We start from the raw sequence: 15117 nt of genomic DNA on the forward strand, positions 1-15117 counted from the left end.
AAGTTGTGCAATGTATATCTCCATAGTAGGTAGTGATATGATGTTATTCCATCAAGAGAGCAGTGTGCTGTCTTTAGTTTGAATTAATTGAGTTATTTGGTGAGATCCATTTTTTAGTGCCACCTTCTGGTCATTATAAGTCATTAAAATAATTGTATGACGCAGCTTTGAAGCGACTCAAGTTCTGCATATGCACAAGACACAGAGAACACAGGACACTTGACAAATAGTGTTTATGTGTATTCTATTGAGGAACATCACTTTTTGTTTCTCAGGCATTCTTGGTCTGGTTGTAGCTTTCAAGTTTAGCTTGTTGCTATCTAGTTGAACTTGAAGCTACCTTGTGTAAGCTATTATTATAAGTCTATATAAATGTACAGTACAGCATGTACAGTTCTGTTTGTTGATTTTTGCTTATTTCTTTGTTACAGTTTTACAACTAATTGCACTTTACTAAGACTTGGAGTCACTCCAAGTGACAAGACAGGCATACGCTTGGCTTAGAAAGGGGTGGACACCACTTTGAAGAGCTGTAGCAACCGAAATGCTAACCGGCAGTCGACCAAATGCGTTTGGGGAAAAAGGTGGTAGTGCTTCGATGTCAGAATGGCACCTCTAACTTTAGCTTTAATTCTGACCTTTAGACGTGATGTATAATGGCTGTGTTGCATTTGCAGAGGGTAATTAGATGTCGACGTGACTGCAACACAAAATGCCATTTTTTTTAAGCAACTCATGTTTATTTCTTGAAAATGAAACCTTAATTTTAACTGAACAATTAATCAGTTTTGACTCATTTTGCGATGGCGGGGCACATATGATTATCATCTAATACTCATGCTTTATCGTTATAAATGCATATAGGTAGGGATGGGCGATTATGGAAATAATATTAATAATAATCAGAATTACTTTGATTGAAATTGAAAATAATTATTAATATTATTTTAATGTAATTATTTTAGATAGTCATTTTTCTAACGTCCAAATATTTGGTTTCACTTTCTGTAATACTTTTAATGTTTCACGTAAAGCACCTTGAATTCTCTTGTTCATGAAATGTGCTAAACAAATAAACTTGCTGCCTTGCTACTGTACAGCCTTTACAATTTTTGGGAAAAATTAAAAAACTAAATTACAATTACACTATTATTGGTCACATATCAGTAGACCACGGTTCCTTCTGTAAATGGTAGTGTCGACTGAATTTAACTGGCTTTAGTAAATCTGAGTGGTTTATTTATATCCCAGTTTAATAGTTGTGTTTTGGTTTCTGAGCGATGTACTGGCTACCTTCCCAGCAAGAAAGCAATAGGAAATGTTTCCTAACAGTTCAAACAATTCTTTTCATAAGCCTCCACAAACTGTCTGCGGTGACTTAGATCAAAATGGCCAATAAGTATCGCCAGACCTTTACATGGATGGCATGCAACAAAAATGGACATATCACACAAACACACAATTATGGATTCTTGATGCGCAATTAAAAGAGATAAGGCTTCTTAATTGTGCACATGTTTAGTGTGCTTTTGACTGAGATGAGTTGGGGGAAAAAAAAGCCCTGCATTACAATACTTTATGAACAAACGAACGCCCACATATCTTCCCACCAGACCGAAAGCCTCCAGGCAACCCGAACTTAAAAAGACTTCCGCCACTCAGCTTTGGTTAATACAGAGCTCCCATGCAACTTCAATAAAGATCCAGCATTACACAAAGAGAGGGAAAAAAAACTTTGGTATATGACAAACTCGAAGGCCAGTAAATGCAGCAGAGGCCATCTTGGCTTTGATGCCTGCGTAGTCTGTGTTCAGACACTTGAACCGAGGGGACAGAACATCGCCCTCAAGCTGGGGGATGGTTCCCTACTTTACTGATATGAACTTCACACATCATTCCTCCTACGGGCAATGGCTGGACTCTTCCAACAGTACCACAGAGAAATGCTGATACACAAAACTGGTGCAATATATTATGAAAAGTTGCTTGTGGCTTTCATGAGAACTCAACATAACACTCCCAAAGATGGTTCAACACAGAGTCCAAGTTGTAAGTGACACTCCTCTGGGTAATATGAACCGCTGATTGACTACTGGGCTCTTAGATAATTTTAATAGTGTAGCTGTCAACAATAACAGCTTGGCCCACTTTTTTTGCTTCTGAGACCTCTCAGTGAGAGAACTACTAAGGATGGTGTTAAAGCCACTCGTCCTCATCCACATCCTCTTACTCCAGAAAAGAGAACACATACTGTTTTCAATTTCTGGAAAAAGATGATGAATGCTTCTTCGTATTAAAAAATATTTTTTCATTGTCTCCTATGACTGTTTTTTTTTTTTTACGCTAAAAGAAGAATACAGTTTTTTTTGTTTTTTTTTTAATTATACCAGATTTGCAAAATGTCCGCCTTCCAAATAATAAGTCAATATGTGGGATGTAAGAGTACATGTATTCAGTTCAGATTTTTCTGTCATACTACGAGGATCCCCTCTCTCATAAATTTGATGATTCGCTAAAAATAGAACGTAAAAGAACCGATGATTAAATTAAAATCACTTAACTTTGTTTCCATAATTTGAACATTTAATTTTTAGGCATTTTCTTCGTTTAAACTCAAATTACATGAATATGAAAATAAACATGATAAATAAAAACAATTATCAAACTAAAGAATAAACCTGCCTTACATAACTCATAAGATGAACCACAAAAAAAGCTCTTTTGAATAAACAATCCGCTTTAAAACGGGCTATTCTCATTCAGACTCTTATTTTGAATACTGCTTTTATTTTGGCACAAGCAATGTAAAGCAGCAAGTGTTGATGGCTCGTGTGGCATATACACAAACTCACCTAGTTGAAAAACAAAAAAGGAAGAGATCGCTTCAAATAAATGCGCAGTTTTCAGTCTACCAAATGATGTCAAGATTTGATATCAAAAGTTACAAACAACTATGTCCACGTCTTACATCATCTCTGCAGAGTTGAGCTTGCTGCCTAGCTCAGACTAAGCCCATACGTTTGAGCGAGGACAGTTCACAGGCAATCAAGTTAGAAATATCAGGAACGAAAAATATTCAGACCCACTATAGCGGTTTTACTTTCTTTTCATCAGTGTTCCGCGTTTTAATGACACACTTGAGTTGACATGCGCCGGTTGCTATTTCCGCGCTGCTACGCCACAGATCGGGGAAATAAATTATTAAATGTTTCCATGTACCCCGAGGTATACGCTTACCCCTGGTTGGGAAATACCGCCTTAAGGAATGGCTTGAATGTGATAAATAAATCGAACTTTACTTTGCCACGTCCACAGCCATCTCACCAACTAGTACTATTTTTTTTTTTTTTTTTTGTGAGCGTTGTGTGCATATTTTGAGCTGCCTTTCTCACCATTCACTGGTGCGCGCAGCATACTGGCTCTGTGTATTTTGGCAACTCAGATAGCGCGCTTATCTAGTTAATCCACAGGTACATGTCATAAAATAGGGAAACGCGTTGATCACTGATTTCCAAAGTAAAAGCAGATGTTTGCTAATGTCCATTTTGGATTTTACACAAAAATAACCATGAGCCAGATTTACATGGAGCCTTGTATTCTGATGAAAATGAATTATTTTTACACTGTAAAGGAAAGTTTAAAAAAATGTACTCTTGAAGTGGATCAGCATTTAAACATCCGTCTGGACCCTAAATTCTGAGAACCACCCGTGGTGGTGTACTCCTCCCGACAATTCGAACAGACGTCATATAGACTTCAATCAGAATAGCGGGGCAGCATCCAGTCTGTTCATGTCCTGTCTTGACACAAATGCGCATTGCCTTTGTTTACACACTTGAAAATGGCGGCTTCCAACCAGAGTTGTTCTTTGATCAGAGAGCTTGTTTTAAAATGCTCCTACTTTAATCAAAGTGTAAAAACAACCGCTCTGCTAAATAGATGACTCAAGTCCATCTTCAGAAATCCTGATGTTTACATCTACCTCTCTGTGTCACACGCCTGTAAACCGGCTCTTTGTATGAATGTAGTGCCGCATGTAAAAGGAAACTTGGAATTGATCAGATCACATGTAAATAGTAGATCTTCTAATGCAGGCGTGGGCAAACTATGGCTCGGGGGCCACTTGGGGCCCATTAAACGTTTTAAACCGACTTGCCGAACTTGAAAAAAATTAAATGAATAAACCTTGTTAATGTTTTATTCTCTAAATAATGTGGTTTTTCAAAGACATATATATTGTTGAAATGCTTTTGTTCACTTTCATTTAAAATGAAATTTATATTTTTTCTCCGATGAGGTGAGGTTACCAAAACACTCCATCCATCTCCTCCTGGACCTGCCAAATTTTAGAACCCATTGTGGCCCCCCCAATTAAAAAGTTTGCCCACCCCTGTTCTAATGGAATGACAAAAGGGTCTGCATCTAAGCCTGGGTAGTATGCTTTCATGGAGCGTTCCAGAAATCAGAGAAAATGTACTGTTGAGAAGTAAGTTAGATTCTAATTTTCAAACGACTTTGGATGTGAGTATACTGGTACTGCTCTTCAACGGCTACCTCAGGTAGGACGTAGAGGGGCTCCAAGTAAGCGAGCACGGTGAAAGGCTGAGTCTGATGAATTCAATTAATATTTTAGGTTATTTGTTTAGCTTCTGACTGTCACGCTCATAGGGGTGCATGTCGCCCAGTTTGGGCTGCCTAAGCGGCTTTTGGGCGGTTACCGCTTTTTAAGGTGATCTTTTTCTGGCATGTGTTACAGGATGAACACGTCATCACTTTGCAAATCACATAAAAGTTTGTTTAGGTTGCTGATGTTGCGCGCCTGCCCTGCATAAGTAACTGAGGAGCACGGAAGCTACACTGCACACAAGGTGGTCTCGAGTTGACTGCAGGCAACACAGTACAAGCGGCAGGTAATCGTTTCTTGTAATCATGAATAAAAGGCACATTTTTCATGAAATCAGTTGATCATGATCGAGGGCCGATCGATCGGCGCATGTCTAATCCAAGTGATGACAAAATCCATTGGTGACTAATACAATGGAGTGTGCATGTATTATTGCACCCACTTGAAACATTTCTCCTTAACCGCAGGGGTAAGAGATTGCTGAAATACATCTTTAAAAAAGACTACAAGCCTTAGGAGGATACGGCATCAAGAGGTCCAAGGGACTCCAAAGACATCAGCAGTTTTAAATACATGCTTGGGTTTCATCTGTTGCTTTTTAATAGCTGCCCAATTTGATACATTTGCCTGCCAGAAACTTTCCTTAACTCGCCTTCACCCAAATCAACACAGTTCCTGCCAAAATTTTTAACAGTACATTGATTTCACTTCAATTTTCACAAAATTGTCATTTCTTGCTCAAACCGATGGATGACTTCACACTTTTTATTTGCAGAAAGAAAATGTTTTGCTCCCTCAATTATGCAAGAAACTGTCTTAAGTAAAAACTCCCTTTTCTAAGAAAAACTGGGATTCAATGTCTAACTTACATGTACAACAATTTGTAACACAAATAAAGCTTTTAAACACGTGAGCAAAGTTCAGTGATACCAAAATCCCACCTGAAATTTGACTTATCGCTACATTTTACAACATGTGCAGCGCTCCCCCAAACACACACAAGTGCACTGTTTGTTACATTGCTTGTCATTTCTTGACATCACTGCTGCAGGCCAATGCTACTTTCTGACTCACCGTAGCGCGCCATTATTTTGCCCTCGGCTTTCAGGAGCCACCCACACCAGTCGTAGACAGTGACTGGCACACATGCACACGCAGTATATACAGTACATCCTGTATAGTGTATTGTTCGCGTGTGCGTGATTGTGTGTCTGTGTGTGTGTGCATTTGATAGCTGAGTCCAGAAGGCCCGTAAAATATGCACAGCAGTCCTATGCATAATACATGGCTACAGCAGGAGAAAAAAAACTTGTGGATTTCCACCTCATCTCTCCCCTTCCTTCCTCCACTGTGCTTACTGCTTTGTCTATTACTTGTTCATTGTCGATGAATACATTTTGAAAAACAACTGTCTCTCAGGGTCCTTTACGGGTCAGACAGGATGATGATAAAAATGTTTGATAGCTAGAGTAGGGGAAAAGAAAAATCAAAGGAAAGAGATGTAATGTATTTTGGCAGAACAATCAGGGGCATGTGTAATGCAAAGAGGAAAGCTATTTAGTTTTCTTCATTCAGCTTAAAGGAAGAGTTTTATTAAAATCAAGACTGACTGCAGCAACAGACCACAAGTTGTTGCGAGCTTAACATTTTTATTTTTATAGCAGGGATGGGCAACTTAAATGATGCCAGGAGTCATGCTATTTCATTTGTGCTACTGGGGGCCCAACAAGGGACCTTCAACTTCAGATGTAGGACAAAAATGCCATTTTCAACATGCAAAATATATGTTCTTAATATGTGTCAATTTTGATATATTTTTTAACCAAGTATAAAAGATCCCCTCTCCTAACCCAACAACAAAGGTTTTGAAGCAAACAACAAAATAACCACAGAGGGCTCTATTGCAGAAAAAATACCATTCAAGCACAGCACAAAACTGCAAACCAACATTAAGTGCAAAACTAATTTGTTTTCCTCAAAAATAAACTCATTTAAAAATTGTTATATTATTGAGAAGGCATGTCTGCCATCTTGTGGTGAATAGTGATATTACAACATAACTACAGCTGACCTCTGCATAGTCACAGTCCGGCACCTGTGGATATGCACACTTGCACATTTGTTTTCCTAATATATTTTCACATTATGTATTTTCACAATTTTTCCTGGATTTTCTTCCCCCATTTGCCCCAGTCTTTCGTGGAAAATGTATCGTGAATCAGCATTTTCTAAAGATTTTTTTGGTACTACTTTTTTCACTCACCAAACAATGAAGCATCTGATTTATGAGTTTTTAACGGGTTAACAAGCTTGATGTTGCCAATATTTTCGCCCACACTTGGTTTGTCACAAGTACAAAGGGAAGTGCCCTTTTCAGAGGCCTGGGGCCCAATTCAAGGAGCATCAGTAGATCCATGATATAAAACTTCTTGCACCATGATTTCTGGCCAACCTCAGAATTCAAAGATGCCTTTTGTATGGTTGCGTTTAACTTTACAGGTTATACATAGTGGGTGCGTCAGAATGCTGGACAGGAGAATGAGTGCAAGTGAAAGGTGCCAAGCATATTAAAAAAAATTAAAAAAGCAAATTTATGCCACCTGTCAACTGATATTCCAATTCCTCTGCAAGTGTTTGTGGATTGGTGGGAAAAAAAAGATTGTTGCTTTTTGGGTCTAGGAGCCCCAGATGGCTGCACAAAAAGAAACGTGACATCACTATTAGGGGAACAAAGAAAAGGCCAATAACCTCAACACCTGCTTCAACTACTTTAACTCCCTTCCGAACCCCGTCTGTCTCTGTCAGCAGTGATGTTGGCCCCAAGCAGGGTTAGTACATAAGCTTCATCAAGGATGTTGATTGGATGCTATAAGAAAAAAAACAAGTTACAGACCTACACCAATAGGACCGAGGAGATTGTACTCCCCCTAGGGAGCCAGCGAACATTAAGAGAGGGCTGGGGGAAAAAAAAGTCGATTAAATTGACTAAGTTTGCGCCCAACTTTTTTTTCTTGGTTGCACCAGTGTTGGAAGTTAGATGCACCAAAAAGTTTTGAGCGCATCACATCCATAGAGGTGCCAACCTATAGAAATTTACTTTCTGAACATTTTATCTTTATTTTCCTAATTTAAAATGCCTGTCAAGAACTTTATAGTGGGACTGTGCATGGGAGTGTTTTACTCTATACATATTTCGGATTTATGTTTCAAAAAATAAATCACCCAAATTATGTATTTAGCTCTGACATTTCAACAATGCATACTGCACAGATACACGAGCACACATTTTTAAATAAATGGAAGATCCCAAACATGTCAGTGCTAATGGTCATTTTCATGTCAATACCATTTCAGGGCCAAAATAAAAACAAGTGATTAAAAATGTTACCCACCAAAGTTACACTTCAACGAACTGAGGCCATTTGTACTCCAACAAGCATTAATTACTATTATGACAGTAATGACACAGTGTCAGAACGTTTGTTATTCAGTCATCCATTTTCTGAATTACCTATCCTCACTCGTCTATGCATTATTGAACGTCATATACTGGCGATGAAATTTCACTTTGTGCAGCGTTTGGCTTCAAGTACAGTTGCACTGAAGTGTCGGAAATGTGAGCGTGTCGCCAGATTTCCGAGATTGATATAACGCAATTGTCCTGAACAAGCTAGTTGTAGTTCCAGTTCATCCGTTTTGTGTGTTATGGAATATGCCATTGGAGGTAAAGAGACTCGGTAGCGGAGTTTGCGTGGTTAGCATTTAACTTAGCCTAGCATTAGCCCATCTTGGCAGCTTTTGTTTTACGTTTCCTCCGCCACCTACGACACTGGCCAGACCCGACAACAATCCACGGAGATCTCACTCGTCGTACTCTCTAAGTGCGGCGAAAAGTTGTGAGAACTAGCCAATTTGTACTGTAATCAATGGTGCACCAGCAATGAAATACCATTTTAAGATACATGACAGTTGGAAATAGAAACCCCTTTGTGTTAAACCACAAGAATGCAAAACTTAGCCTAGCATAGCTAGAGACGCATCGGTGGTCAAAACATCGCTAAGCAGAGACCCAGAGTACGTGACGTGAATTCTTATGGGAAAATGCGTACAAGAAATAAACAAATATAAAGAGCAGGCTAATGTGACGCATGCCCATAATTCCAGCAAGGTCGTGGGCTCACTCACAGCTGCCATGATGCACCCTTAACGAGAATGCCTGCGCAACATCACGGTCAGCGCTCTCTACGGCAGTCACGTGCTGATATTTATATGAAAATATTTTCTAATAAGTAACTATAAGTATCATCAGCACTCCATGTTCGGAGGTCTGGGTACAGCTGCCTAGAAGCAGCAGTGGATCAGAGGGTTCCGGCTTAACTACAGCCCATCTTCAACAATGCCACTCATCTGTGGCCCACTGGCATCACCCAGCAGAGGAGCATTGCCAGTGATTGACTCCTGCCACAAAAATTGCCAACTCAAAAAAATTATTTGTCACCCCCCAAGCCATTAGTTGCCATTACACCACCGTAGGCAAAAGGGGAGTTCGGAGATAGGTGACATGCTATAATACCACACGTCCTCCACACAGCTTCTGTTTGCCTGTCTTGCCTTTCAATCTATTGCTGTGCAGCTCTTTCTTCGCTGCACAGCACATGTCCATTCAGCCAAGCCATCTATTTCCAACATCACTTATCCTGTTCAGTAGGGCTGCAACAAAAAAATGGTTTGAACCGGAAAATCACTTTTTCATGTAAAAGCTGCGAGTGTATCGATTTGAACCAATTTGTTCCACTTTGAAATATATGGGATAAATATAAAATTGTCTTATATTGGAGTGATATCTTACAGTCCTGGCAAGTTCATTCAAATGTATGTAAAATTAAACAAAAATGTCAGGGCAGTATTACCCCCTCAAAAACCATATCGAATTGTCTGTTGTGGAGAGAGTGCAGTTAGTTGTCATTCTTCGCCTCTTAACTTGTTGGCCAAACTAGCTTTCCCGGATTTCAGTGGTTAACTGGTCACAATATAGCTCAATAGTCATCCCATCAATAGGTTTTTGTTGGCCAGTAATTAAATAAGGCAGGTCATTGGCAGAGTATGTGTGAAAGGATGGTGACCATTTTGTTTTCACTGCAGGATTTAAACAACATTTACAAACAAATGTGTGAGCTGTCAAACTCCTCCTACAGCTGGTTACCATATGGAGCTACAGCTGCAACTTGTAAGTGAATACTTCACTAATTCCGGTCATGAATCACCCACAGCTTGACTGTTTAAACACCATATTACCAATACCATCCTCCAAACTTGTCACCCGGAATAAAAAAAATAATTTACATAAATATAAAAATTTTAATATTTTTCATGGTTGACGTCACGCATCAAAATTATTGTCTGTGCATGCGTGTGAGACAGAAGACTGAAAATCTTTTTTTTTTTAATGTCCCTGGAAACAAACAGTGGTCATGTGGAAATGTTTGAAAATCTATATGAAGCTAGGAAAATAATTTCCCTCACAGAATGAAGTCTATCCCCAAAACAGTGTTCAGTTCCATCTTATCTTATGTATCGATCTATCATTAAAGTTGGGTTTAAAAACTTGAAACTTGAATTGAGTTCTTTTTTTCATAGCCCGATATTGAGTCATAAAACCATAAATTGTTCTGAGAATATCTTCCATATGAAAGTAAAATTTGGTACAGTGTCAAATCCTTAACTGAATCGAAAATGAAATCAACATGAATAGTGATTCGTAAGATTGAAATTAACCTTTGTGAATAAAAATCAAATTGATTTTAGAAATCTGAATCGATACCAAGCCCTCCCATCCATTCATCCAAGTGTCAAAACAAAATCTACAATTCATTAGAGCGTAAAAGAAGGATGAGGCTAATTTGTGCAAAGCAAGGTCAGTGGATGAACTTCCCATAGCTTATGTCATGTCCATCTTCTAAGAACACTAAGTAGTAACACTGCATCAACAAACTTACAATGAGTTGTTTGAGACCTGGGAAGGACTGTTCAACAGAGTTGGCGGTAAGAACTTGCCGCTTCATGGCCGCCTGCTCCCCCAAGAATCGAAGCATCAAATCTTTTACAGCATCACCCTGTGACAAAATGTACAACAAAGTGACATATGATGAAAACTATTATAGACTGTTACATTGATGAATGGAAAAAAATAAATCGACAGATTAAGCAATTACTGAAATAATTGTTAGTTGTAGCCATGCATTTGATAATTGCATTTTAAATTTAACGTGTTGGTATTGGTGCATATCTCCTGTGGTCACATTTAACCCAAATTACAATAGTAATTTTACAACGAAGACAAGGCAATGAAGTGAATTTCGTTTTTTTTTTTTTTAAACAAAAACAGACTTTATTGTAAATTATTTGTCTTACCTGAAGGTTGTCAAACTTTAGACCAGGCATGGTGAGTCTGTTACTTTCTACATATGCTGAGCCATACTGCTGAGTGGCCATGGAGAGCAATAACTTCCTCGTCTGCTCCGATGGCATCCATGCATCATGGCGCCTGTCCACCTCACTCAGACTCAGCGCCGTTGCAAATGCATCGTCACTTCCTGAGAACACAGCCTGAAGCTGGTTGAAAGGCTGTGGCTGAGTCACAGGAGCTGAGGCAGGGGATTGACTTGGAGATGGTAATACTTGGGGTGGAGGAAGTTGAGGCTTGGCAGTCAACTCAGGAGCGGCAGAAGTATGTCCTGAATTAGGAGTGGGTGCACCAATGGTGGCAAAGGAGGAGGAGGAGGTAGAAGAAAGCTGGTGGGGGTTTGTGGCTGTCGGTGTTGCAGTTGGGCCTGGCAGGACCTCTGCATTGGGGTTGGACACTGAGATGAAGGAGGAGGGGGCCATGAAGGAATCAAAAAAGTCAGAGGCTGGATTGGCCTGTCCATTGTCCGTAAAGAATTTGCTGAGGCTTGGGCTGGGTTGGCATACTAGTGGAATGGTCACCTTGCTGGGGGTTACCGCTTCATCACTTCCACCACCACTCGCCATACTAAAACTGGGGGACTTGATGAGGGTGGGCTGAAAACCATCAGGTATCAGTGAATTTGGCTGCTTACTCTGGCTGAATATTGTACACACTGGCACAGGCTCATCTTTGAGATTTGACCCTTTTTCCAACACTGGTTCTTGACTTTTAAGTTGAGATGGACTATTTGTGTCAGCGTGAGATGAATGGGCATCATCGCTTGTGTTCATCCCATCCATTATCTCCTCTTTTTTCTCTGAACATTCATTCTGCTGCACAACTGAAACGCCAGTCTCCGTCATAATTTGTATGCAGTCGATTTGTTCCCCGGTGTCACATGATGTGTATCTTTCATTCCCCTCGTCAACACCACCATCGAGGAATGAGTCAATCGGAGCAACATCCTCCTCCTCACTGTTATTTGGTGAATCAGAGATAATGACACTCTCCATCATTTGGTCATTGAGCTTGTCCATCAGGCTTTCTGATGGTGAAGCACTGCTGTATCCTTGTGGTGTTGCAAAATCTCCCCCAAGGTCGATGCTCTCTCCCTGGGGTAGGATATTATTTCTGGTAGGAGTCTGAGTGCTAGTTGGCTCTGGAGGGTCTGGGGATGGAGTCTTCTGGGTGACATCCTCTACTGTGATGTCCAAAGTGACTGGCCGCTGGGCGGGAGCCTCCTCACTCTCCATTTAGTGCTTTTCAAATCTTAAACCACAGTGAAAGAAACATGCAAGTCGTTAAAACAAATAGGTAATAAAAATACATTTTTAACTCGAATAAAAACAAGGATAACACCTTACAGCATGGACATCAAATCCCACAAGGTTAGTACGATAGACGGCTTGTTGTTAATTATCTTTCCAATAAAAGCAACACGGTATCCAAGATCTAAAGTTAACATGTAGAGTACTTCTCGTGCAAGTAAATTGAGCGTAACCAAGGAGTTGCTAATGCATTGATGTCATTTAGCTATTTTGCTAACGCTTCCTCAACCGATGAGAGTCGCAGCTGGGGGCAAGCAGTCCGTTAAGCGCTTCAGGAATAGTTGAAAGTGGTTATAAAGACATGTATATTCAAAATGATGCATGCAGAATAGTAATAACAGAAGTCAAACGGTACAACATAAATACAACACATGTAAAAATTCTTACCTTTCACAGGCTCAACCATACAACATTAAAGCGCACGCGCAGTTCGATTACAATCCGGAAGTTTTTTGTACGGCACGTCAAAGTTACCAAATCTAGTGTGGACGGCATATATGGTATTCTTGGATTAATTTACGTAAATTTTAAAACGTTATGAATGATAAAAAACATAGTTACGCATTCCGGTCGCCATTTTGCGGAGAGCATTTTACAATCGCGGAAGTGGCGGATTCGATCTCAACCAAATTGCTGTGTTTAGAGTCCATAATATTTTTAAAGCTACCCAGTTTAACGTTATATTTAAAATGGAAGACGACGCACCTGTCATTTATGGTCTGGAATTTCAGGTATGCATTTTACCTTATTTTACTGTTGTGTTTACCTTGCTATCAACAACATTTTACTTATCTATTTTCGATTTCATTTAGACACTTTGTTTTGCATTCAATTTTTTTATTACACTTTTTTTTAAACTGAGGTCTTCGGTTTGCTGTCATGTCACCGAGTTTCACCTAACGTCCGTTCTTCTACACGTTGCATCCATGAATGGTTTGCAGGCACGATCACTGACTGCACAGACAGCTGAAACTGATGCTATTCGTTTCCTTGTGGGCACGCAGTCTCTAAAGTTTGACAACCAGGTGAGACAACACACGTGGTGAAGCCACACAGTAATTTGAAACGGGGAATTGTGCATAAGTGATCGTACTTAATTGTGATATGTCATTTTACGTTACATTTTCGTACTGTATGTGTAGTCACACAACCATGACATTAAGTTAAGAAACCCATCAGACTAGTGAAAGAGAATAATAATAATAGTGTAGAAAATAGAGAGAGAGATTTAAAATGATTATTTTTTTTCAAAGGTAAAATATTTACACTTCTGTACTGTGGAAGTGTTGCCTCCAATGCGCCTACTGAATGGAATTTAACTAGAACCTAGATATAGAAACAAATTCACTCATAAATGTGGACATTAACTTCATTGAAGTCAGACAAGAACCCCTTATTTTGAGTCGTGTGTGTGTTTCTCAATTCTCTTATTCATCATTGCGATCCTTAGTACCCATTTGCATTTGGTGACCATGCCAGTAAAAATGTATCCAGTAAAAATGATACTTAATTAACTATTTTAAAGTTTAGGTTTCAGGAGCACATGCTTGTCAACACGTTCTGAAGGCCTGACTGTAATATCTCAATCTGACCATAAGATACATACTCTAACGTAAAAAGAGTACGCCAATAAGGAATGAAGGAGAAGAATATACAGTAGTGGTGTGTATGGATGCTGTTTTCAAGTATGTAGATTGCTGCCTTGTTGGCTCAGTGAGTTCACTGAACTGGAGATGAAGTGAATAAAAAAAGGAAACATCCATCCACACAATCATGTTACTTAGAGCAAAGAAACTACTACATTTCCTGAGTAGCGACAACCGACATTGAGAAATGGAAATTATCTTCCTGCTAAATATGTTAGAAGCATCTCTTTATTTGTTTTCATATTGAATTAATGTACGTACAGTGGGCTGCAAAAGTATTCATACCCATGAGCAACGCTCAATTTCTTGCCGCAGAATGTAAGAAATGTGTGTTTTGCCTGTTTCCATAAAAATATATCACACAACCACAACAATCATCACTGTTTTTGTTCATAAGCACTCTTTACTTTAGATGAGTTGCATAAGTCTGTATTTCATTGTTGCAAAAGTATTCACAGCATTGCACAAAAGTTACTTTGAATCGAAAATAATTGTACACCGTAAAGTATTGCATGACAGTGTCACAAGCCTGCATTCCATCACCCGTTACTCGTATAGGCTTAATCACACCCTGTAAATTGTGCCCAATAATCACCAATCATCCCAGGCTTGTCAGCAGAAAACAGTCATGAAGTCCAAGGCGCTGTCAGAAGTCCTCAGAAAGAAAGTTTGAGAGAAGCATAGAGATGGGGAAAGCCACGCAGCCAACGCAGGTTCATCAATGTGCCAGAAAGTACTGTTGCATATCACTTGGTCCAGATGTGGAAGCGCTATGTAACCACTGTGAACCTCTGAAGAACAGGGCATCCTTCCAAGATCACGGCAAAAGGCAAGAGGAAACCGCTTAGGCAAGCGAGCGAAAACCCCTCTGTAACTCTTGAAGACCTGAAGAAGTCTCTCCAGGTTGCTGGGACTAATGAAAACGAGTCCACAATATCCTACATTTCTAAGGAACGGTCTTTATGGACATATTGGAGGTTCACCCTTGAACCGGATAATGATCCAAAACGGACATCTTGAGTGTCGCAAAAATGGCTCAGAAAGAAGATAGTGAAGATTCTTGACTGACCAAAT

At 39.5% G+C, this 15117-nt stretch overlaps 2 protein-coding genes across 3 annotated transcripts in view; one reads left to right on the top strand and one right to left on the bottom strand.

Moving 5' to 3' along the window:
• The window catches only part of trappc12 (trafficking protein particle complex subunit 12), a 26804-nt gene extending 13890 nt beyond the window's left edge, over positions 1-12914 (bottom strand). The window contains exons 1-3 of one of the 2 annotated variants that reach the window (XM_088288306.1): positions 12434-12755; positions 11036-12338; positions 10621-10737 (exon numbers count right to left, since the gene is read on the bottom strand). In XM_088288306.1, the coding sequence (XP_088144432.1) occupies positions 10621-10737; positions 11036-12322 (1404 nt within the window). In that variant the 5' untranslated portion in view covers positions 12323-12338; positions 12434-12755. Of the gene's footprint in view, positions 1-10620; positions 10738-11035; positions 12339-12433; positions 12756-12784 lie in introns of those variants that run through there. The other variant, XM_088288220.1, reaches the window with a different exon arrangement.
• eipr1 (EARP complex and GARP complex interacting protein 1) overlaps positions 12892-15117 on the top strand; it is a 38422-nt gene continuing 36196 nt past the window's right edge. Inside the window, exons 1-2 of the mRNA XM_088288418.1 lie at positions 12892-13128; positions 13339-13422. Of these exons, the coding sequence (XP_088144544.1) occupies positions 13087-13128; positions 13339-13422 (126 nt within the window). The 5' untranslated portion in view covers positions 12892-13086. The remainder of the gene's footprint in view (positions 13129-13338; positions 13423-15117) is intronic.

Source organism: Idiotropiscis lumnitzeri, chromosome 1, assembly GCF_059441095.1.
Source record: "Idiotropiscis lumnitzeri isolate Australia: NSW breed Sydney's pygmy pipehorse chromosome 1, RoL_Ilum_1.0, whole genome shotgun sequence".
NCBI classification, from domain to species: Eukaryota; Metazoa; Chordata; class Actinopteri; order Syngnathiformes; family Syngnathidae; genus Idiotropiscis; species Idiotropiscis lumnitzeri.